The sequence below is a fragment of the Amblyomma maculatum genome, chromosome 8 (assembly GCF_055883805.1).
Source record: "Amblyomma maculatum isolate TAMU_Amacu chromosome 8, ASM5588380v1, whole genome shotgun sequence".
NCBI lineage: Eukaryota > Metazoa > Arthropoda > Arachnida > Ixodida > Ixodidae > Amblyomma > Amblyomma maculatum.
Window position 1 is genome coordinate 82594901 of NC_139351.1, and position 24137 is coordinate 82619037.

At 47.8% G+C, this 24137-nt stretch overlaps 2 protein-coding genes across 4 annotated transcripts; one reads left to right on the top strand and one right to left on the bottom strand.

Moving 5' to 3' along the window:
* On the top strand, nt 1-13910 carry LOC146181640 (E3 ubiquitin-protein ligase Siah1-like). Of its 3 annotated transcripts, none has more exons than XM_084576642.1 (5): nt 1-241; nt 5662-6076; nt 7502-7634; nt 8521-8627; nt 11273-13910. In XM_084576642.1, exons 2-5 carry the CDS (start codon nt 5755-5757, stop codon nt 11641-11643), a joined length of 933 nt encoding a protein of 310 aa, XP_084432768.1. In that variant the 5' UTR covers nt 1-241; nt 5662-5754; the 3' UTR covers nt 11644-13910. The 3 variants fall into 3 exon arrangements, with proteins under 3 accessions (XP_084432768.1, XP_084432767.1, XP_084432769.1); XM_084576641.1 differs by lacking the exon at nt 1-241 and adding an exon at nt 310-668; XM_084576643.1 differs by lacking the exon at nt 1-241 and adding an exon at nt 690-935.
* Nucleotides 13911-14761: 851 nt separating this feature from the next.
* On the bottom strand, nt 14762-24118 carry LOC146181641 (sialin-like). The gene is made up of 4 exons (XM_084576640.1): nt 23438-24118; nt 18833-19247; nt 17681-18135; nt 14762-15991 (listed from the first exon to the last, which is right to left on the bottom strand). The coding sequence occupies exons 1-4, from the start codon at nt 23609-23611 to the stop codon at nt 15836-15838; spliced, it is 1200 nt and encodes a 399-aa protein (XP_084432766.1). The 5' UTR covers nt 23612-24118; the 3' UTR covers nt 14762-15835.
* Nucleotides 24119-24137: the final 19 nt, after the last annotated feature.

Consider the following 24137-nt stretch of genomic DNA (forward strand, 5'->3'; position numbering starts at 1 on the left):
AGACAAGCCGCGCATGCAAAAGAAGAGGCCGTCAGTGGCCGATCTCGATGATTTGCCGCAGTAAAACAGCGTCACGTGGGCTCAATAACGTTCCATATCAGTTTGCTACCAACGGCCGTTGACAAACAACCGTACGCAGGCCAAAAACCTCCTGAGCGGCCGACCGCGAAAACAGCTGATGACCGAGTAGTGTGCTTGCGACGCGACGCCGTGCCCGGTTTCCTCAGCTCTCGAAAGAAAGGTAACAAAAAGAATTTTTTTTTTTTTCTTTGCGTCGGTATTTTAAGCAGTTAGCGCAGTTAGCGCGCAGGCATCGCTAAGCTCGGCGCAGTTATTACGAGCCGGACGCAAGGAAACACCACTCGTCTCGCTTTGGCGAACGCGACAGGCCGAATCACCATTTCCCAACATTTCCTGTTTCTGCCCGTTTCGACGGTGCTTTTTGTTTTGGTTTTGTTCGGCTCGTGTGGGGCTGGCTGTGCTGCATTCGCCTCTCGCCATTGCTGCCGTGGGCTCCGGAGGCATTTCGGGGCAAGAAGTATGGGTCTGCACCGCGGCCCGACGTCGCTACCGTCGGCGTCGTGAATTCTCGGGCGCCGTCGACGTAGCTGGGAAACGGGGAGCGGCGGCTACAAGACCCGATGAGCAGACGGCACCACTCGAGCCGCGTGAGTACAGCGAAAGCTATCGCCGAGGTCGGTCGGCCGTCGACGATGGAACGGCAACTAGGTTGCGCTCTGGAGCGAGAGATATATACTTTTTGGGCACATTTTTTTCTCGACGGCCCGCGGCTTCTTGGTCTTAACGAAGCGCGATCAGCAGCTAGCGACGGGCCGTCCACGAAAAGGCAGCAGTGTTGACGTGCTAACCCTCGACAGACAAATTGGTTGCTGCTGCTTGGCAGACGATTTCGGCTGCGGGAGCTAGCGAGGGAGGTCAGTAAAAGCAAAGCCTTTTTTCTTTCTTCTGCTTCCATACCGTGGTTGTTTTCTTTTGCGCTAGCGTAGTCCGACCGTCACCCGTCGATAAATGCGACGGCGGCCGAGACTGTTCTGAACTCTGGGGGACAGGTTTTGTTACTCCGAGTGATTGGTGGTGTGCTTCTTCGACTGGTCTTTTCGGGTCGACGTCGTTCTCTGCGCGTCGTCGCCGTATCGTCCCACGCTTGACGGCTTTGACGACTTGCTTCTGCCGTCTCTTCGGTGACCGTGGATTTTTCACTTTTTCCTCATTTCTGGACCCGAGGGAGAGCGCTGTGTTGCGCAGCTGCTGGCTTCGCGTGTCGGTGATGTGAGGTTGCCCCCCAAACCGATGCACGCGACAAAGTGATATGACGCGCTCGGCTTGGTTGAGGTCACTCTCTTTTCGATAGTGTGTGTTGTCGCTTGTTGCGGTTGTGGAACGTGATTGTACGGACGGACTGATTGCTGATCGATTGGAAGAGTGACCGAGAACTGCGCATGTTTAATGCAAAGACAAATATGAAGCTAGCCATGGGAACGAGTGCGCGGACCTCACGGGTCGAAAGGTACAGGTGCAGAAGCAGCGATCATGAGTAACTTGCGCAGTGCGGTCGAGTTTTGTTTGAGGTGTACAAGCACGGCACAGTGACTGCAGGAATCTGGCCTGTGACACTTTTGACACTTGTCTGTACCGCAGTGTCGCATGATACATTCTTTGAGTTGCTTGATTGATATATTCGATGTGCACTATTTATTAAGGCGAAAGCCTTCAATGGCTCATACTGTCGTGGATAAAGTGTGCCCCGCTTTTGCGGCGGCTGTCGCGTGGCGTTCCTTGGCCCGCGTTCATGTGTGGGATTGCAGATGGCAGGAACGCTAGACAAGAGTCTTCTGGAGGAAAGGCGCAGTATATGTCACACTTTCTACAAGTGTGCGTTTGGATGGCACGCCATCGCTCCTGTCGCGTGGCGTTCCTTGGCGCGCGTTCCAAGTGTGGGATTGCAGATGGCAGGAACGCTAGACATGATGTAACCAATGAAACTTCTCAGGCTTTCGCCTTTCACTACTTTAGTCGCTAAAGTCCCTCGTAATTTTTTTCAGGCCGTAGCAGGATTACGGAATCGTCATTTCTGGGTAGGTGTGGCCAGCGTCAGGCAAGATTGGTTGGAATTCAGTTATTGTGGTTTGTTTTCGATTGGTTCCAACTGTATTTCAGAGTTCCAATTTGTTGTTTTTGGCTAGGACATGATTCAAGACCGAAGAGAGAGCTTTATTCTGATTGTGTATTCTTAATTACTGTCGCGAACATCAAATGCGTGGTTTGTTGGTTAAACTGCGAAATTGCTTAACTGTTTGGCTACTCGTTCATTGGTGTCAATTTCAGCCGTTGTTTCGTGAAGAAAACTGTCATGATTTGTGTGTATGACTGTAGGTTCAAACTGAAGCAGATCTCATGTTATGTCATGAAAGCATCCTTCCCCACTTTGTCCCCCAGACAAGAAAGTATGAGTATTACGATAATATGCATTTTAAATGTTTAAAATGTGCTGCGGTGCGCGATATGACTGAACCATTTGCGTGCTCTCTCACCATAAGCTATTGTTTTATGGGTCTATTACCTCTTATTCCGCTATTGTTCGTGATGCTGTTTTCCTTTTTTTTCCTGCCATTATCTATTGTTCCCCACTAAGCATCTTCCTTCTGGGCTTTTTCATCTTTGTTGCAGACCGACTGTCCTTAGAAAGTCATTCCATGCAGCTACAGTTGTGAGGCCCCTGTCTCCATTGCACTAACTTGCACAGGGTATTTCTTCTTGGGCATGACTCTGGATAGATTGGCTTTTTGATTGTACCAGATGAGAAATTCGCTTTGAAGCCATGTTACGCTGACCTACTGGTGGCTTTCTGCAACTTTTCTTTCTCTACTCTATGCATGTATTGAGCAGGGCTAGTTAGTTTGTCTGGATGCCTCTGGTGGTTTGACCAGCTGAAAGCAGAGACTACTGAAAGGACAAGCAGATTAATGTGTCTCGCCTCTGTGCAGGAGTGTGCAAATTTTCTAATTTCTCGAATCTCAAACTGAACGTTGCCTATAAAAAAAAGTATTTGAAACATTTTTTTTTAAATTTCTAAACAACCGCTGTGTATTTTGGGACTAGCATGTCAATTAAAAGGTACCATTGCTCTAAAACTTCTCAATATTTTATGGCAATCATGCGCAGAAAGAGTGTGTTTAAAGATCCTAAGTATCGGTAACTATTTTTGTGTTATCAACTGTAAGTGTTACACAAATATTTTGCTGTACTTTGTAAGCGGTACCCATGAGCACTCCTCGGAAAATGCCGTTATCTAATTTGGGCCAAGGACTAGTTGATTCATGTTCAGTTCTGTTGTTCGTCTGGTTAGTCTATACTGATTTCAGATGTTAGTGTAAAGCTTGTCTTCCATTCATTTGTTTCTCTTTTTGCCATCTTGCTCTGTTTTCGTTTTTTTTTTTTTGTGCTACCGATTGCTGTGTGCGTGTACTTGGCTTTCATTCAGCCCAGCTTGCTGCTCTTTTGCACCACAATTGACCAGTCGAGAGCTTCGACGTGACAGGTGTCAGTCTGACTGCACAATGCCACATGCTGTGCGGCCGAAGGCTGCTCGCATTGCTGGGATTTTTGAGGGCTGCCGTTCGGCGTGCTGTGTCGTGTAATGTTTTTGTAGCACTTTTAACAGCCCCATCTAATGATGCACAGTGTTAGGCAAGCTCACGGGGCTTAGTTCAGCTGTCTTGCCTACAGCTCAGCTCCGGTCACAGTATACCTTGAAGTTTGTCTGCAGTTTAAAAGAGTAAAAGAAAATTATTGACAAGTGAGGGTCTCTTAGTTTGCGACACTGTTCAGACCGCTTGTACCTAAGTGCAAAATTAAAATACTAATTAAAATTTATAATACTATAATAAAATTATCAAAAAATTAAAATAAAAAGGTGTATTCAAGGATTCATCGAAGTGTACAGGGATGTGTTGTGAATAAGGGGACAGTTTAGTGTCATAGACTGGCGTAGTGCCAGGATTTGCCTGTTCTTTAGATGGCTACGTGCTTCCTTAGCGGCAGTGCCTTTACTATACAACTTATTTTGCTTTCCAAGTGAATTGCATATTACTTGTAGTTATTTAGGCTTAATCCATGTAGTATTCAACTTGGACCTTATCTCATCATATTGCCTTCTACGTGCTGTGAGGTCATTGGCTAGCAGCAGCAGCAGCAGGCATTGAAGCAGATGGTTGGTTTCCATCTCTCACTGCACTTCAGTCTTGTTCATGAGGATGGTGGTAACACCTAGCTCCATCTAAGTCATTTTCCTTAGTTAGCAACCTACCTAGACTACCTACTAGGTTAAGTTAGACTACCTAGTAGCCATCATGGCTACAAGGTAGTCTAATCTTTCAGAGCTATAGAATTGAGTTGTAAGAGATCCTCAGGGTAGGCATGTATTTATTGGCAGCAGTGCAGCATTTCCTGCCCACAAAATTGCTTTGATTTGGGGTATTCTGTTGATCGATTATCATTATCATTACTAGTATTTGCATCATCCAGAGCAAGCTTTCATTGTACCTCTGGATGATATCTTTCAAATTAGATGCAGTGTGTATCTTCGCAAAGGTGAGCAGTGATACGAAGCCGATCATGGAAGCCTCTGTATAGTAGCCCAAGTCATTACCTGCTATAGACTACTCTCGCCACCCGGCCTGTAAATACCACTAGCATTTTAAGTAGCCATTTTAAATCTGTAGCCACAAGCATCTCAAGTTATGCGCACATTGCCTTTTTAGAAATGAAGGAAAAAAAGATTTCTAAATTCTGATGTAGGATGACCACATGCTCACTAAGATAGTTTTTCTAAAAGTTCCTTGGATGCGTACAACTTTTGTGACCATAGTTTTTGAGGCCTTTCCTTTATATATCTCTAATCACATGTGTATTGGTCATTTCATGCTCATCATTTGTTTGCAATATTCCCCCTACTGTAATACCTTTGGGCAAAATGTAAGTATTTAATGAAGCAATTAAAGGAACCAACACTTCATAATCATTACGCGTGAACTTTATGTACCTTGAATATCCTGTGAAAGTGTACAAGGGTGAAGCGTTGAGCCCACAAACTGTTAACAGTGGCAGTTGCTGAGCACAGCCCTTGACCTTTGACCTACCTTCTATGTATAGAAGTGATAGCAGCTGAGCCCCTTCCACTTCTACTCTTTTTTAAGCTCATCTTTATAGCATTCTGATCGGTCTACCGGCCAGAAGGTTGACTGACCAGGGTCCGTATTCAGAGTTTGCGTCATATTGAAAGTGTCGCTATCTCCCCGACCTCGAGTCATCTAATTGATGGAAATGCCGGAACATCGTGTTGCCACCACTTCCGGTTCCGTAGTGGCAACGCCCGGTTCCGGCATTTCGACCAATCAGATGCCTCGAGGTCACGTGAGATAGCGACACTTCGATAACGACGCAAACTCGCAATACGGGCCCTGGTCTTGTTCAATGTGGGGATTGTATTGGTGAAGGGACTTGTCACTAGGCTTTATCGATAGCTCATAGGTAAGACTGAGTGCAAGTCTAGTGACATGTTAGGCTACTTGGCCCACATACTTTTGACAAGCACTGCGGGGCGCCTAAGGTTTCCTTTTTTTTTTCTCGTTTCTTCTGCAGGGGTTGTCCGCCCGCGGCGGCGGACACATCGGTGGCTTCGGCGCGTGCTGAGAAGGGCAGCGTCCAGTTATCGACTCTTGTGGCGGGAACGGCATGAGTCGGCAGGCGGCTGGAAACAAGGGGGGCGGCGGCGGTGGTGGCAAGTCCGAGGCGGGGGGATACCCCGCCCGCGGTGGTGCAGCAGCAGGTGCAGGGGACGCGGCCGTGGGGGGCCGGGGAGGGCCTTTCCCGGGCGGCAGTGCCTCGCCAGCAGCCTCGGCATCCACCTCGGCCTCGGCCTTGGCCAGCCTGTTTGAGTGCCCCGTGTGCTTCGACTATGTGCTGCCACCGATCCTGCAGTGCCAGAACGGACACCTGGTGTGCTCTTCGTGCCGACAGAAGCTCACCTGCTGCCCAACCTGCCGAGGTCCCATCGGTAAGTGGGCAGAGTAGACACGAATCACATGCCCATGAAGTCGCGATAGGTTATGATGTTGCATTAGGCACTGATATGTGCATTGCCGTGTCAGTGCTTCTGACAAAATGGGCATCATTAGTGAGTGTTATGCATTGTTGGGTCACAGTGCAGGCTCTAAAGTTCAGTCTGGAATCTGATTTGCGTAATAAGGGTGAGGGTTATGTGGTACTTCAGTAAAATGGTGAGTTGAGAGAGTTGGTTTATAGTTAGACAAAAAACAGCGCAACGATGGAGACAAGAGAGAAGACAGGACCAGTGCTGAGTAGCAACTGAAGATTTTATTGGAAAGAACACAAATATTTACTCCATTGACAACCAGGAGCACGCGTTAGTAGTACTAACAGCACTGATACCTGATAACCTGAATCTTAACCATCAAGATACTGCAGTTCACAGCCATGAACAATAACAGATGGGGTGCTAATGCATGTGTCGCGGTTTTTATGAATGTGCGTTAGCACCCCATCTTTTATCGTTCATGGCTGCGAACTGCGGTATCTTGATCGTTAAGATTCAAGTTGTCAGGTATAGGTTCTGTTAGTACTACCCATGCATACTACTCATAAAATCTAATCTTCGAAGCTACGGCACACCAATAATATAAACGGCGCAGGCTAGTATAGCGCTCGGTCACCTCTCTGCAAGCGCAGGGCAGGAATGGGCGGATCACAGGACATGCACCGAACTGCTTTGATGCCAGCACCCCTATTACCTTGACCTATGCCTGGTCCAAAGCAAAGCGAAAAGTGCACGCAATCTTGCTTCTATACCAGCCATGCCTTGATGCACCGGAAGCATCAGTGGCTGCGTTGCAGTGCAGCACGTCTTTTCCTCTGCAGGCACACACTTCAGCAGTTCGGAAGCTTAACGAGAGGAGATTTTTATTGTGGGAGTTGCGGGGTCAGGGGGCTCTAAAGTACATCAAAGAACTGGCGTCACTTTTTCACCACTTTATTGAATAGCAGTAAAATATGGATTGAACATTCCTGCATAGCACCCCAACTCATTGTATTAACAGAGCTGCTGCTTCAATTATCCAATCGAATTTGTACGCGTAGTGGTTCTGCAGAACATCTTCGAATTATGTAGGCATTCAAATTACCGATATATTACTATAGTTACAGAGCGCCCAACTAGAACATTGTATAACAAATCCTGAGCATCAGATGACTCCTTTGACTACAAGCATCAATAATTTGGGCATATTGTACACACTACCTAATATTGCCTGGGAACCTGGTCACACCTTAGTACTTCCTGTTCTCTGTATGTGACCTCAGGTATGCCACACCCAAGGTGTACTTAGAGAAAAGGAAGCCTCTTAGGCCATGAAATAGGCCACAAAATAAAAGTCCTCTTTCCCTGGCTCTGTCCTGTCTGTAGGCAACATTCGCAACCTGGCCATGGAGAAGGTGGCGAACACAGTGTTCTTCCCGTGCAAGTACTCGCTCACGGGCTGCCCCGCCCTGCTCTCACACTCCGACAAGCCCGAGCACGAGGAGGCCTGCGAGTTCAGGTATGTCTGGGAACCCTTTCTGTTCCCATGGTTGCTGTCCAAAAGGGAGTGGTTGCCTTGACTTCTGGACACGTGCTGCAGCTGATGGGACGGAGCACTGACAGAAGTTGGTCTAAGGCTGCTCATCATTTGGCGACCTGAGCTAGCCATCAGCTGATATTTTAGTTGGTCCCCCCTTTTTCCGGCCATATTGGCGCAACAATGGCAGTTAAGTGATTTGCCACAGTGCCACCTGGTCAGGCTATAACAGTTTTAAAATAATAATAGTAGATTGCAAAGCCAGAGCATTTTTATTTCTATTTTGTGATTTGTAAACTGGGAATGGACACGAAATTTCACACACACACAAAAAAAAAGAAAATGGCAGGACTACACTTAAGTCTGCTTAAAAGCAGCACTTTACAGGACTGTTTTCACTAACTGCATCGTCATTGTCTTTCCTACTATCATCACTCCTATCATCATCATTGTCACAGACTGCATTGTTGTCATCGCTACTGTTGTCCTCACGCTAGACAAGGATAGTTACGATCAGTTTCTCTGCGTGCTCTGCTGAGGATCATAGGGATAATTGTTCGATTTTCGATGGAGACATTTTTTTTTTAACGGTCAGTTCGTGCGAACATTTCCTGTTGACATTTCCACAGCTCATAAGCCTAGAAAGGCTTTTGCCTTAAAACAAAGTACCTGTTCCTTGTACTAGTTATTTTCTTCACAGAAGACTGCTCTTTGTGCATCACTGGCACAGAGCTGCTGTTACGCGTGAAGTAGTGCGTGCCAGCACAGAAACCAGTTTTTTTTTTATATTTTTTTCCTGCGTCCTGTGCTCACTCGTCTTCAGCATTGCTGCTGTGGTGCTAGCCTTTTCTCTCCCTTTCCTGTGCAGGCCCTACGTGTGCCCCTGCCCCGGTGCCTCGTGCAAGTGGCAGGGTTCCCTGGACCAGGTGATGGCACATTTGGTGCACTCGCACAAGTCCATCACCACGCTGCAAGGTGAGCGGGCCTTCGTCACACTCTTGTAGCTACGAATTGCTGGCTAGGTGACAGTGCTGGTCCCATACCGAGTTTGCGTTATTATGGAAAGTGTCACTATGTCCGTAGCCTCGAGTCATCTGGGAATACGGACCCTGGTTTGTCACTTGTTTAGCCATAACCAGCAGCGGCTGGTCTTCGTTCAGCTTCATTAGAGGGTCGTTGACTTCCACGCTCTGCAGCAGGTACGTACAGCAAAACCAGAGGGTTTGCTTAAGCCGCATACTATGACTTCTTTAATAACTTTGGAAGTCCTAGCCATTGGAGAGGGTAAGACGAAAAATCTTCTTGCCTTCATAAAGTATGGAAACCTGGGAATGCATTATGAGCCACATAGTATGGCTCAGAAGTAGACCCCCTGGGCTCTAAACTTTTTACGAAGGGTGTACATTGATTGGATCCTCAGTATCTTGATGTACTACCTTTATTTGTGTTGTTCTGCCAAATCAGCAGGTGAGCATTGTACTTCCAAAGTGTGAAAAAATTCTGGAGCTTTGTGCTTTCGAGTGGGCGAATAAAGGGACAACTGAGGTGGTACAAGTCTCGTTTATTTGCAGATCCTTGGTAATTTGGACAATGCAGATTTATGCAAAGCTTTGTAATCGCTAAGAAAGGAGGCGTTCAGACGTTTTGCCTACAAATATTGATCCACATTATTTAGAGGATGAAAATGTTGGTACTATGAAACCTTGATTCAATGTAACCGGTGTCCAGAGACGGTTATACAGACCAGGCATTCAGCCAAGAATTTTGGGAAGGGAAGGGCCTGTGGTACCTTCTCGTATTATTGAAAGAGGGGGCTGCATGCACTTCCTTAGATACGCGTGCCTTGTTGAGGCATAAAGCCTTGCCTGCCAACTTTTTTCGATTATTTAGGAGGCTCCTGAATTTTAACCAAACCTCTTGATCACGTGGACTCTGCCTTACTTCTGATAACTGTGCTTAGCTTTCTTATTAAATATTTTCTTTCGAAAAATATTTGCTGCTTGCATTTAGCAACCCATAATCACAGAATGTGGGAATTATCTGGTTGATATATAATGACGGGTTAGTGGCTTCCTTTTTTACTGCAGATCTCAAAGTTGCAGATCAAATCCCAGCCACGGTGCCCGCAGTGCAATGGAGGCAAAATGCACAGACATGCGCATGCTGTGCAATGCCAGCATCGATAAAGAAACTTAGTGGGACTAAATTAACCCGGAGCCATCCACTGTGGCATTCCTTATAGCCTACATATCTATTCGAGATGCGAAATTTAACAATTTAGTTTCCTCTTTTACTTATTCTTATCTTCGTGGTTAGCTGCCAGCTTTCCTATCGGAAAAGATGCATGCTTTCTGAGTGAATATTCAGAAGAAGAGTTGAAAAGCTAGATCTCTTCGAAATAAGCGGAGTGCTTTTGGTGCTGTTCTCTATGCTTAGAAGTCTCCTTTTTTCTGTTCATTTGGTGCACTTTTAGTTTTTGTTTTCCCACATTTCCGGGCTGTTTACTGTTTTCTTAATGATCATTCGGAGGCTGTCAGGAGCGAAAGGCAAACAGGAAAGGTTCGACTGTGGCAGTGTCCGGCGGCACTCTTGTCAAATGTGCAGAGTTTGCTTCAGACAAAAAGAACACTGCTGCAATACCATTTAGCACCATATGGCACTCGTCGGTGATGCTGTACGCTTCAAAGCTGCCATTGAGAAAGCTGTCTCATCATAGCCATGTATAACACTAGCCTGTCACCACGTATCGCCGTACACAGGCCCCATCCCTCGTGTAAAGTCCCATATTGGGGCCCTTGACGTATCAATAAATAAATAAATAAATTTGTGCTCTTAAGATAAGCATCATTGAAGCTTGCACGCTTGACATGGTGCTTGGCTTACCTGGAGTGAAATTGTATTACTTTGATGCCGCAGCACTGCAGAGTCGGAGGACCCGGGCTCAGTGCTAGTGCGGGCTCACGGCGACCGCTTTTGGTGACGGTGGCATTCGAGGTGTCAGTGTGTTGGGCGATGTCAATGCATGTTAGAGTCCCATGTGGCCGTTATTATCCAAAGCCCTCCACTACGGCGTCCCTCATTGCTTGAACCACTTTCGAACGTTAAACCTCAAAACCAAGCTATCTTTGATCCCAAAGGGCCCTTGCGCAATGACAATCCACCATCAGAAATAGTTTGCTACTCAACCTTTCCCTTGGGCTGTGAGGCCAGCTGTACAAGATGCAAGGCACTGTTAAAAATGCTAGCAAATGTAAAGGCATAAACCACACACTCAAGAGGCGCTTGGATGCATTTTGAGAACACTTGCTATGTAACCATCCTTGCAGGAGAGCTGTAGATTGCAAGAAAGGATAGCCGATCTGGTGGGAGTGGGCCGACCGATTAACCTAAACCTGTAACCTAAACCCGAATCAATTCCCAATGCATAAGAAATACAAGTGGCTCCAAAAACACTGAGCTACATTGTTCACCCCTTAGCTTTAAAAAGTTATTTGAACTGTTTGCTTGTAAGTTATTCGGGAGAATTTACCATTTACTTTGAGTTTACTTTGAGCCAAAAATGCCACAATGTGCGCACTCCTGCTGACCATTAAGCATTCTCATGTCCACCTTCTTTCCAGGCGAGGACATCGTGTTCCTGGCGACTGACATCAACCTGCCGGGGGCTGTCGACTGGGTAATGATGCAGTCATGTTTTGGCCACCACTTCATGCTGGTGCTGGAGAAGCAGGAGAAGTACGACGGCCACCAGCAGTTCTTCGCCGTGGTGCAGCTCATTGGCTCGCGCAAGCAAGCCGACAACTTCATCTACCGGCTTGAGCTCAACGGCCACAAGCGCCGGCTCACGTGGGAGGCCACACCGCGCAGCATCCACGAGGGCGTTCAGGCGGCCATCATGAGCAGCGACTGCCTCGTCTTTGACACCAGCATCGCCCAGCTGTTTGCCGACAGCGGAAACCTGGGCATCAATGTCACCATTTCCCTGTCCTGAGCGGACGCAGCATCGTGCCGCACTCGTGGCAGGTCTCGAAACTGGGTCGTCGCAGTGGGCCGCACTTGTGAAAGAACGTCATTGTGACTGTGGTGACTGTGGTGTCGCCGCAACCGTCTCGACTCTCTGGGCGTCGTCAGCATACTTCATCACTGCACCACGCATGGCGCGAGTGCGTGCCCACTTTGAATACCACATTGCCAAGGTGGGGGCAGATGGCTGTGTGAACATAAATGCATTTCTTGGACGAGTGTGCGTGAACATGTGTTCAGCGACGACGTGCTCTTCCTTGGGACATTCATCACTCGAGCTAGCTTGCATTTGTGAGCATAATACAGCACAGGAGAGATTCGTTTGGTTGAGACTGTGCTTTCGTGGTGCAGCGCTTGTGTGGCGGGGATCATTGCACTGACACAACCAGCAAGTGCCGACTGCCCCTTCATCCGCACGTACCAGGAGAGCGCCCCGTTGTGTGCCGGCCATTCGACAGGTCATTGGGTGGCGTCACCGATTTGCACTACACCGTAAATTACCTTTTGGAACCGGTGCAGCTGTTGTGCGGATAGGTGCGGTGCTGTGGCTCTTCCGGTGGATGTGGTGCAAGAGTACTGTACTAGCACCTGTGATACGGAGTACTCCGTTTTACGAGCATTGCCTTTTGTAGTGTGGACACTCCACGGTGTTGCAGCAAGCCCACGATGCAGCGCAGCTTTCTTCTCCCCGCCAGGACATTGGGACCGAAATGTACTCCTGTTGAGGCACCGACGTTGTGCCTGGGGGAACTGCAGTGTTGCTTGCCAAGGCTGGATGCTTTCCCTGCACCCCCTGTTGAGCGCCAGGCTGCCGCAACCATAGTCATGTGTCGTTGCTCACCTAATCACATTTGCCACCAGCTTAGAGTCATTGCGTATATGTCAGAAGTGGGGCGCGTTGCACGAAGCCTTCGAACAAACGAAAAAGTGGCGACTTTGAGGCTAGGCCTACTTCTGCCATTGTGGCTAGCATGAAAGCTGTGGGAATTTAAATTGGAGTCTGTGAAATTTAGTTATATAAGTAATCTAAGCTTTTTATTCCTCGTGGTGTCCACATCTCAACCCTCGAGGCCTGAAATAGCTTTGAGAGAAGATGCATTAACTTGGGTGAATTTTCAGTCTCGTGATTAGAGCCACTACTATCAGTTTCTACAGTTGTAGTCCAGTAGGTCAGTCAGAGGGGTAACTGTAATATAAGTTGAGGCTGCAGCACTAAACAAGGTAAACAGTGAAATACAATACTTAACCCGTTACTTGCAAATTTCAACGTTGTGGCGACCTTCTTTAATTCCCAGGGAAGGAAAGGAATGAGAAGGGTTCTAGATCCCTACTGGAATGTGCCCGCTTAGTTCACGACAAACGTCAAGCCAAGTCTTTCGATGACTTCCCGTGGAGGTAGGCCGCGGTGGTCATCTTCACGCATATGTCCGCCACTTCCACAGGTGGTGAGAAGACTGATGTGCAGGGCTTACTTTTCCTCCGCGGCATTACCTTAAGAGATCTGCTTGCCGCAGTGTGTCGGTCACAACCGACATGCCTGTGTTCACAAAAAGCCTGCACACACTTACGCACACTGCCGCCTATACCTTCATGTTGGATGACCGCGCTCTCTCATCGCAGATTTTTTTTCTTTCCGGGAGGCGCATTGCAGTGATTTCACCAGCTGACAAGCTGCTGCTGCAGTTTCCTTTTTCATGTTACGCGTGAAACTCTCCGCGCATATTCTCTGAACTTGATTGCCTAGGCACAGCAAATTCAAGCTCTGGCTTTCTTTTCTTGTCGAAGTTTTCGCATCTTCCACTCTCTCTCATGTTTCAGCTGTATAGCTGCTGTTATATTTACCAGGCTTGTGTCTGTACATCCACCCTAACATGCATATTTGAAGTCCCAGATGCATGACCCCCCCCTTTCATGATTGAACTGACAAAATGTGATCAAACGCTGCCCAAAAGAAAGAAGGGAAAGAAACCTGGTAAAACTTTGTCTAATATATATACGATTTCCACACTGTTCAGTTCATGGTAAGGTCTAAGACTGTGGCAGCTTTAGTTTTCCAATGAGAATTTTGAACTAGCACCACATCAAGTTTCTGCAACCTGCCTATATGTTCTGTCTGCGGTCATTGCTTTCATGTTGTGTGCTGCCAGATGCTAATTTGACATGCTTTTCCGGGCAGAAGGAATTGAAAGTGTACATATGTTGCATAGTAAAGAAATAAATCTTTTAGTACCAACACTTGTCTTCCAGTCAGACATGGTGGTATCGGGAACCAACACTGTCGAAGAACCTCAACACAGAAAATACAGCCTTTCATTGTTATCTAGGATGGACTACAAGCTTATCATTCAAGAACATGTTTTATGCTTTTGAATTTTTTCACATTAACAATCAACAGATTCGGTTTGAGGTGTCATGGTTTACAAAATCTTTACCGGGATTATACAAAGCACTTATGCGAAAGACATTCTACCGACGCATCTATCCTGCAGAAAGTCTGCATTGGTCGGATAAGGTTACTCGTGCTTTATGTAAAACAGCGTGACCAAGGCATGCTTGTCTGTGTAAAACAATGACAGCATCTTGCATGCCATCAATATATGTATAGCATTTCAACGAATCGGCTACACTTGGGAAGTAAAAAATGCCAATCCTAGCAGTGTCACTGAAAGCTCTGGACAAATCATTGTGCCATTGAAAAAGAGTGCAAACACGATAAGAACAACTCTTAAAAGACAACAAAAATGAAACGCTCATAAACACACTGAAATGTCTCTGTCATGAAAAGAATGCCCCACCACACCACTCATTCGATTCTCTGAAGGGTTGCAGAACAATATATTCTCCTTATGTATGGATTTTGTTTTTACCCACGCACAGAACCACAATGTTCGGGAGAATTCTTTGTTGACAAATAAAATGCCACAATTGAGATTGTATCCGTCCACAAACACTGGGGTTCGCCAAAGTTCACTGAACTGATGCACAGTCACTTGGACGTCTTCACTCATGCATTGTCTCGTTCTTCACTCGGAGTCGCACTTTGCTGAATGCATCTGGCTGAGAGAGAACACTCATTACAGTGTGAATTTTCGGCCAAAATGCCTCGCAACAAATATTTATTTTCGCCTGTCTCATTTGAGCATCAAACAGAAAAAAAAGTGCAGCAAACTAAGCTGAAACCTTCAACACCCTCAACATCGAATTATATATAAGCTATCAATTACTGCATGCCTTCGTTAGTGTTTGCTGTTTATACAGTGAAGGCTGCCATTTGCCACCTTTAATCACACTACTGGTGGAGGAATGACTCAACACCACCAAAGGTGTCATTCAGAACAAAAATTGTGTACCAAGGTGGTGCTGCTGCCTATGATGGACAAGGCGTGAACACTGGGAAAGGACCGACAATGGTCCAGGCTGAATGCCCATGACATCATGAGTATTACCCCCTTGACAGGAAGCTGTGAGTTAAGGCCACTACCTGATGACATACTAATGCCGAAAACTTTTGTTGATGGCCACAACCTAAATACGACACCTGCAGCACAAATTAATTTCCTCCCCCCTTGCGCTGCTGAGTTCGCAATGGAAAAAGGTGTAACAGTACACAACACGGACTAACTGTCCTCAGCTGGCTACATCATGGGAATTATGGTATAAAGAGAAGAATGTAAATCTAGGTCCCATAAAACTTGCACAAGCCAATACAGACTCAATGTCGTATCAATATAACATCTTCAAATGGGTTTCCTTTTGCCCACCATTTTTGAGTTCGTGCCTCAAGTGTGCTTTACTGCAGCTGGCATCATAGCCGAGATACCTCCCAGCAGCAGTGCCTATACGATCACATTCAACTAACCAATCAACACACACATGGCATTTTGCCCAAGTCACCCTCTGCGACTTGTTGCACAACAATCACTAACGCACGGCTACAACTGTGGCCCACCGGGGAAAAAGGATCTAAGCCACTCACTGCCACGTATTTCTGTAGTGGAAACGAAAAAATATCCTCTAAACAGTTCACAGTCTCTGGTCCGAGCATCCGCTCGTCTTTTTCCTCGGCTCCCAACGATCGGTCCACTTTGCATCAGTCATGTCCCACAGTGCCATCGAGACTAGGCAGAGACGAAGAAAGCTGATTGGTCCGAGCTTGGTTGTCACAAGACCTGGCTGGCTGAGCTCTGGCTTCCGTAGACAACAGCACCGACGAAATTGACGGCTGCGGCGAGCACAAACACGGGGAACCAGCGTCCGTGCGACTGCGTCACCAGCTCCGCAGTCAGTGGTCCACACAGTATTCCGGGAATGGTCGCCTGCATGCAGTGAGCCATTCTCATGAACAAAAAAGCAAAAAACTGATGTGTTTATGCTATGAAGAATAGCTGATTGAGAGACACTCCACAGTGCTATATAATGCTAGCCCGACATCTTTTGATCAGTGCACCGTCCCCCTGCACCATGCCACGACATCTCTCTTCCACAGTATTGGATTGTAACTACAGACGCTCCAGCTTTGCACACAGCCTCCATACTCCTTTCCTACATCTTCCCCTGTGTGGCTTTCCACTGCGTGGGTGTTTGTTTATCTTCCCATTCATGGCCATAACTGTAAAAGTTGCTTGACTTTTCTTTGTAGCAACCACATCTTGGCATGCAGAAAAGAAGGTAACTAGAGCAGCGAAATTGCATGTTTGCACTCAATTTTCCATGTTCAAACAGCAGGGCTTGATGCCCTGCACTGCACAGTCTAGTCTTCAACCCAACCCAATCACACTTCTCCACACAGGTGTTCTCTCAACGGGGCTTGGATCATTTCATTACCTGTAAACTGTGAGGATTCACAACCTCCTTCCTCCATTATAACGCCCGCACGTAATTAACACGCATGATTACACGCACTGGTAGAGAGGTGGGCTGAGGAGAGGGCACGCTGGCCACCCCAGCCGCCTCCCAGTCTCCTGGTGACGCTGCCGCGGGCTTCCCTCTTTCCTGCCGGCATAACCGGGAGACCTCCTTTCCCATGCGAGTCGAGCAGCGTGTCTGTCTCATCGCACTTGGGGCTCTTCGGCGGTTGATCGTGCACGCGCGCGGTTCATGATTTCTGCCGAGGGGGCCACCGCCGTCACCGAGAATCGCCCACTGACCGTAGGCACTTATCGCAACGGGATGTGAGCGCGAAGCTGTGTCAAGTGAGAAGACTTTTCTTCTCACCTTCTTGGCGCGCTTCCCTATTAGGTGGTTTTTATTTCACCCCCGTACGTGGCGTTCGCTCACTAAGCAGCGGTTGTATTTGTGTGCTGTTGATTTGCCGTGTATAATTACTCGGACAGATTAAAGCTGCGCGACTCGTGTTTGTCCCCTCCGGCCCGAACCCGCCACAGATTTCTCGCACCACGGGATGGGGGTCACAGCTCTGTCTGCTAGGGCTGGCACGTTAGGGCTAGGAGACGACTGTAGCGTATAGCCCCCGTGGCGCATTCTTGCGAGAATGAACCCTCATTTGTGCTTAGGAGCCGGATGTCATGGTGACAAACCAGTCACAGCTTGCATGACAACTAGTACTAAGTTGTACACGTACTGCTTTAAACAAACGAAAGAAAACTATGGGCGACACTTAAGCTCTGCCTTTAAGGATATGACGTGATAGCGTAGGCTACCATCCCAAATATAGAGCGCCGCTTTAACCAAGCCTTGTGAACGTGCCTGCGCAACCAAGGGGTAATGCGAATGCAAGGAAGGCAGGCTGATTGTGATATCAGCCCCCACCAATATGAAATCAGGAGCCTGATTAGGCAGTTTCTACCAAACGTAATGACAAGCAGCCCTAAGTAAGTTAGTACTCGGCCATGTCACCTGCCAGCTACCCCCTTCCAGCACCATGCTTGCAATTTTTCGTTCACAACGGCAACGTTGGCAGAAGGCCGCCGACGGCGGATTTTCAAGTGACGACAGTGTTCAAGTGTTGCCACTAAACACTGGTTAGCAGTGCGTGCGGTCCTCACCAGTGTGTTGCTCACTCCAAACGTGAGAGCCGCGTGCGCGGGCGCCACATCGGCATGGTTGGCCAGGTGCCCCGCTGAGTTGCAAGCCAGTAGGCCCATGGCACAGGAGACGATAAAGAGCGCCGAGGCCAGATTGCCAGCAGCGGCAAACGCTAGCAGGCCAATGCCTGGTGCGAGCAGGCCTAGGCACGAGGTGGCAAGGCGGCGCACTGCCAGCAGGCTCCACTGGCGGCCGGCCAGTTCGGCCGCCCGAGCCGTGAGCAGACCACAGAGAGAGTTGCACACGTAGGGCAGTGCGGCCAAGCTGAGGTGGCCCGGCCGGGCAGACAGGGCCTTGGCCAGGTATGTGGGCAGCCACTGCATGATGGTGTAGCTGGACCAGTTCATGGCAAAGTGCGCAATATAGATGGCCCACAGGGGCCAGTGGCTGACCAGCTCTAACCAGTGGGGGGATGCTGGAAAAAATAGAGGGAAAACATCTAAAAAGGTGCAACCAAGGTGCTTCCTGCAAGAGCAGTACACAATTCCGGTTCCCAGTGTGCACTAGCCTAAGTCCTAGCACAAGCATTTCTGCACTTTCCATCAGAACATGCAGGTACCCTGCTTATTCACTCCATGTATTTCCCTTCCCTCTTCTTTTTCAAAATGCATAATGTATAGGCAGTTCCACAAGCTATGCATGGTTTGCAGGTGCCATGATGGTGCACAATGAACAGGTCTCACCAAGCTTTCATGGTGCGGCAGGCGAAAAGCAGATGAGACAGGTGCAACAGACTCTCCATCATGCTCCTAGTTCTTCAAAATGGCAGCCACAGTACAACATTTACAGTGCTTTCCAACCTGGATCCACATTCCGAGTTTGTGTCATTTTCGGAAGGTTGTTATCTCCCATACCTTGAGTCATCTGATTGATGGAAACACCGGATACCGATGCCACTACCAGTTCCAGCATTCCCACTAATCAGATAACTCGAGGTCGGGGAGATAACGACACTTCCGAAAACGACGCAAACTCAGAATATAGACCCTCGCTGTCACCATATTACCGGCTGTACTGCTGCCTATCCCTCACACTACCGCTTCCACGGTAGTAACTAATCCCGGTGCATGAAGCAATTCAGCGAGCAAAATGGCAACATGGGGTATACCTACCAGCAGCCACTTTGCTGGACTCCTTATGCGGCGTAGCGGCCGCGTCGTCCCGGTGCAGCACAGTCCAGGCAGCCGTCCACACGATACCCAGCGCGCCGAGGCCATAGAAGGCCCGGTGCCATTCCAGGTGCGGGCACACCAGTGCTGCGGCTGTCTGCCCCGCGGCTCCCGCAGCCAGCACGCTGGCCACTGCTCGCGAGCGCTCCTCCGGCACGGCTGCAGCCTGCCCTACCACGTGGAACATGCAGGGCAGACCCAGGCCTTCGCCCAAGCCCAATAGGGCACGGCACAGAAGCAGCAGAGGCAGTGAGGAGGCCACAAGGGGCGTGACCAACGTCGAGGCTGACCAGAGGAGCACGGCGCCCGCCATGACGGTGCGACCACCGTAGCGCGACGGCGCACTGGAACCCACCAACTGCGAAAGACATGGATATGGTGAGTACAGTCGTAGGATCACCCAAGCTAAGTATCGGAATTGTGCTTGCGCTGTCGCTCTGATTGGCTAAGCTGTTCTGTGACATCATTATTGCGAATGACGTCCTTAGCCACTGCCATAGCAATCTACACCCTAGCAACCTACATTGTATGTGCAGTTGCTCTCACTGGTTAATCTGCTTAGCGACATCATTTTGTGTTGTCACTTTGATTAGATAAGCTGTTTTGTGACGTCATTAAGTGAATGACGTCATCAGCCGTTTCCATATCAACCTAAACCTATGGGAGTCTACCACTCTACATTTGAAGCTCGCAGCCTCAAAAAATTCATAAGCATGCAAGTGGTAGTTTGAAGGTGACAAGATGAGCTGACAGCTCAGGCAGCTCCTTCCATATGGAAGGAAAGGTGAGATGAGAATGGAACAGCATGTGCACACACTCTGATTGGCTAAGCTGCATTGCGGCATCACAACCATGTGGCCTCGGGTCAATAATTGAAACTATAAGGTCAGCATAGCTTCCAAGCGACCACAGCCTGACCTTTAATCCTTACCTAAACCAGGAGCCAAACCAGTACTTCTCAGCAAGTGCCACTGAAAAAACTGACTTAAGCCTCTCCTAATTCTGTAAGGAATTCACTGACTTTACACTGTCCATAGTGATGCCCGCTGTGCCCTGGGCAGAATGACCTGAACACCCAAATCTATGTCCACAGCGCAGTAGAAGCGACAGCTCCATACCACCACTGCCTGCCTCCCAAATCATCTGCTGAAATGGTCACATAGCTGAACATCATACATTGTCTGATCGTCAGTCCAAATAGCTTATGCCCAACTTAATATTGTTCCCATTGGCCAGCAATTGAAGACAAGCGATTTCAGTAACAACATACTCTATTATGGTAGCAAATCCTTCCACTCATTTGACACTGCTTTGCCTCAAGTTTGAATCAGTTTGGACGTGGACCGCAAGCCATCAACGTTCATATCTCCAAAAATTTCAAGCACGAAGGCAGATGTCGGCGAACCCACAAAAAGATGAATGTGTTTTAACACGATTGTGTTAGAGGTCCCGTTCTCCGGTGCAGACGGCATTGTGACCAAAAAGTCACGAGTGTTCTTCTGGCAGGTGACCTGGTTGAGCATTGATCAGTCAGTTGGTTCTGTGATGTCACGAGACCAAACGAAATTGAGCTGGCAGGGTTTCCTCTCCCCCCCCCCCCCTTTTATGCCGTTTTCCCTTTAGAAGCTTCAGGATCCATGACCCTCAAGGCCATGCAAGAAAAAAACAAAAAGTGGGTTGACACCTAAACTATGCCTTTAACGGTAACAGCATCAATGGCTCTCATCTGCAAGTACTCTCTTGGAGATAATCAATTAATACACAACCTCACTTATCACTGATCCCTTAATTTGCACCTGTACTATCTCACACATATTGATCAGCAAGCAGTCTTAAGTTACTCTATGTGAAAGAAAGACCACTCAAGAATCATGCCTTTGATCTTTTGGTCACCGCACTGACACAGAGTTTTCTGGAGAACGGGCCATTTTACACCATTGCATAAAAAGCAGGCAATTTATGTCTGCGCCTCAGCACTGGTTGAAGGCAGTGAGCTGTAGGCACTGCCGATGGTTGTGGTAGTCATTGGCAGTAACTGTCTTAGCACAGAAAACTGGTTCCGCTGCAAAACTACAGAACCAGGTTAAAAACATTACCTCAACAAAAAGAAAAAGGAAGAGAGACAAACACAGTACGACCACTGTTCTATGCCCGTCTGTCTTTGCCGCGTCTTGATTGCACCAAGTTATTTTCAACCCTAATAAACCAACTAGCCCAGCAACATGCATTACTGATCTAAAGATGTAGGCGTCGGCACAGCAAACTGATGCTGCAAGCATCTCGTGCCTAAATGCGCTGCAGAAGACCCATAATGGCGTGGGCAGACGACGACCAAGCACCTTCCTTCGCCATATTACCATCTGTTCTTCTGAACAGCTTCGCCCATTCTGTGGCCATCTGCTCCGTAGCATTGCTTCTATGCCCACATAGTGTGCTGTGACATCAGCCAGCTCGTTTAAGTGTTCCAGACAAAGGGTCACACAGGTGCAGACACATCACAACAATGTGACTAAGTAATTGATATGAAAGTAACACCTCTGCCACTTAATGAAAAGCATGCGCAGCCAAGAACAGCGATTGTAGTGGTGACAAGAGTATACACATTCTTGCGATGAGTCGCTTGTAAATGATAAATAAAGTGAATAAAGTCTGCAATACACTCTTAAGACTGCATATTCTTACAACACAATGAAAAGCTAATACAATGCGCGCTTTCAATAATCAAATGCCTTGGTGCCACTACAATCAAACCACAAAGCTTTGGCGACACTGCATTTTTGTTACAACAGGATTCACTATGCCAGCCTATGACAAGGAAAAAAGATTTATACATTTCCATCTGAAACAAGAATGTGACAATTGAAACCAGTTTTATACCACGCTTTGGCCTTCAAAACCAGAGAAATGTATTTAGCAGTCAAGCAGTCATTGCACAGCGGAGAAAAGACACATCTTCGAACCATAATGGCAGCGCACAAAAAGAAAATTAGAAAAGCTGGAGCTCTTCTCGGTTGAATGTAAAAAAAGGGGGATTACAAATAACTATACACACAAGGTTGCATTGACCTCGCAACCAGTTCACTGCACAAATGTGATGCAATTCTTATGATTACTGCTAGCCTTTACTATTCTGTTACTATCCACTACACTATTTGTTATATATATACATGTATATATACTATGCAGAATAGAAATATTCTGCCAAAACCATTTACAATATGCCAGTTTATTTTATGCACCATGCGATGTATTAATATGACTGCAACATGGGAGCGAATACTGGGTTGTGAAAACAAATTTCAATAAAAATTGGAAAAGCAGAGAACTTTAGGAATAGATGCATTACAAATTTAAATGAAAATTGGTAATGCATTTATTTCTAAACTTCTCTCAATTTGTTTTTCCAATTTTTCACAACTTGGTATTCACTCCATGTTGCATTAATTCCTCAAGTTATCGCAATTTGAGCCTGAATACTGTGCCGGAGTAGCCGGGAACATTGGCAGCTGCATTTCGATGGGGGCGAAACAAAGAGAAGTCTGTGTGCAGTGCGATATCGGTGCATTGGGATATGAGTGGATGCTCTTGATGGCCCGTTTAGTTTATTTTCATCTTGCAGAAGAACAATGCCTGCTCAAGAATCTTACTTGTCCCCCTCTTACAATACCACCCTCTAGGGAATATCCAGTTGCCACCCAACTCACACGTGCCATCTGCACAGGAGCTTTAAGCTACAGTGCAATTGAACAGAACCACGTGTCTCAAGTTGCAGAAATAATATTCAGTTCTATATAGGCCACCACTTCTAGAAATGCAGCACACTTAGAATAAGAACTTGACAGAGACGACATTCCTCTACACTACAGAGTTTGATCAGCTGACACTCAGCTGATCAAACTCTATGTTTATACTTTAATGATTTACTTTCTACTCTGCACCGACTACGTCAGCGCACCTGCACATGTGGAACATACTTGGGGAATGGCTGTTCCAAGCTATAGCACTCTGCCAAGTAAATTTAGATTTATGCCAGTTTCTCTTCACATGAGCCAATTCTCCATAATTCCAAATCGCAGTTGGTTTAAGGAAAGCCTTTATGGAAAGCCGTTAAACTAAAGGTTTGTTGGATCAAAGCGTTCCGGAAGTTATAATGGAGTTATTTTACTTTTTGGAGTGCCTGCTGTCCGCGAGTCATCTCAAACGCCAACCAAGCGCTGCCAAGAAGCAGTCTGTTACGAAGCCTAGGCCAACTCTTAAGGCTCGACAAGACAACTGTGCGAGCCACACGGCGCAGAACCGTTAAACGCCGGCTGAATAAACAAAAAGGGCGTGAAGGTGTCGGCGCGTACGCTAGTCACGCTTCGCGGTGTCAAGCGCCTGCGAGGGAGCACCGGAAGTTGAAAAACCCGACCGACGACGACGTGGTTTCTTTCTCTCTTGCCAACACCGCACCTCGCATAAAACACACGTCGCTCACGGCGGCAGACAGCGCGCACAGCACTTTCACGCGAAACTGTCGGACGGTCGGACTTGACATTCGCGGCTCACCTGACTAGTGATGTAGCCGACGGCGAAAGCGCTCAGTATCCATCCCTGCGACAACAGGCTCCACCGGTACTGTTCGCTCATCGGAACGATGGCTATCGGCATGAGAACGCGGTCGGCCGCGTTCACGAAGTTGGCCAGGCAGCACAGGGCGACGGTCCTCGACTTTCGGGTCATGTTGAAAGACTTCGCGTTCTCACTAAAACGCAAGGCGGCGACAATGCTTGCAGCAACACGAGCACATACGCTATTGCACCAATGTAGCGATCACAGACGCACAGACTTCGGCGAACTAACGACACTCGCGTAGAGAAGACGGCAGCAAACGAGCAAAACGCGTCGGAGGCAGTAAACAACGTCTCATGAGTGCGAACCCGCAATCAGTCCGCGAGCCACACAGCGCGACCGCGCATGCCACGCACGGCGCGGTTTGGCAGTGTCTGCCGTCGACACATCGCGCGACGGCTTCGTGTCCCCCGTCGGCGAACGACACCACCGGTGGGCGGAGATGACAGTTCAGCGCTCACTCGATACTATACCGTTCCAAGCACAGCGACAGCCTTTTCAGTAACAACGTAGCGGGTGATGTGGGGCACGAAGCAGCTGGGAACAGCAAGCGGAGAGAAGCGGAGACGAATGCATCCCCCTCTTCCACAACGGCTTATAAAATGCACCGCTCGTTATTGTTGCTTCTGGCTACTAT

Coding starts and splice junctions, on each gene's coding strand:
- LOC146181641 (XM_084576640.1), bottom strand. CDS start 23,611: ATGACCCGAAAGTCGAGGACCGTCGCCCTGTGCTGCCTGGCCAACTTC. Junction 19,248..23,437: donor TCGGCTACATCACTAGTCAG/GTGAGCCGCGAA, acceptor TGTCTTTCGCAG/TTGGTGGGTTCCAGTGCGCC. Junction 18,136..18,832: donor GTCCAGCAAAGTGGCTGCTG/GTAGGTATACCC, acceptor TATTTTTTCCAG/CATCCCCCCACTGGTTAGAG.
- LOC146181640 (XM_084576642.1), top strand. CDS start 5,755: ATGAGTCGGCAGGCGGCTGGAAACAAGGGGGGCGGCGGCGGTGGTGGC. Junction 7,635..8,520: donor GAGGAGGCCTGCGAGTTCAG/GTATGTCTGGGA, acceptor TTTCCTGTGCAG/GCCCTACGTGTGCCCCTGCC. Junction 8,628..11,272: donor GTCCATCACCACGCTGCAAG/GTGAGCGGGCCT, acceptor CCTTCTTTCCAG/GCGAGGACATCGTGTTCCTG.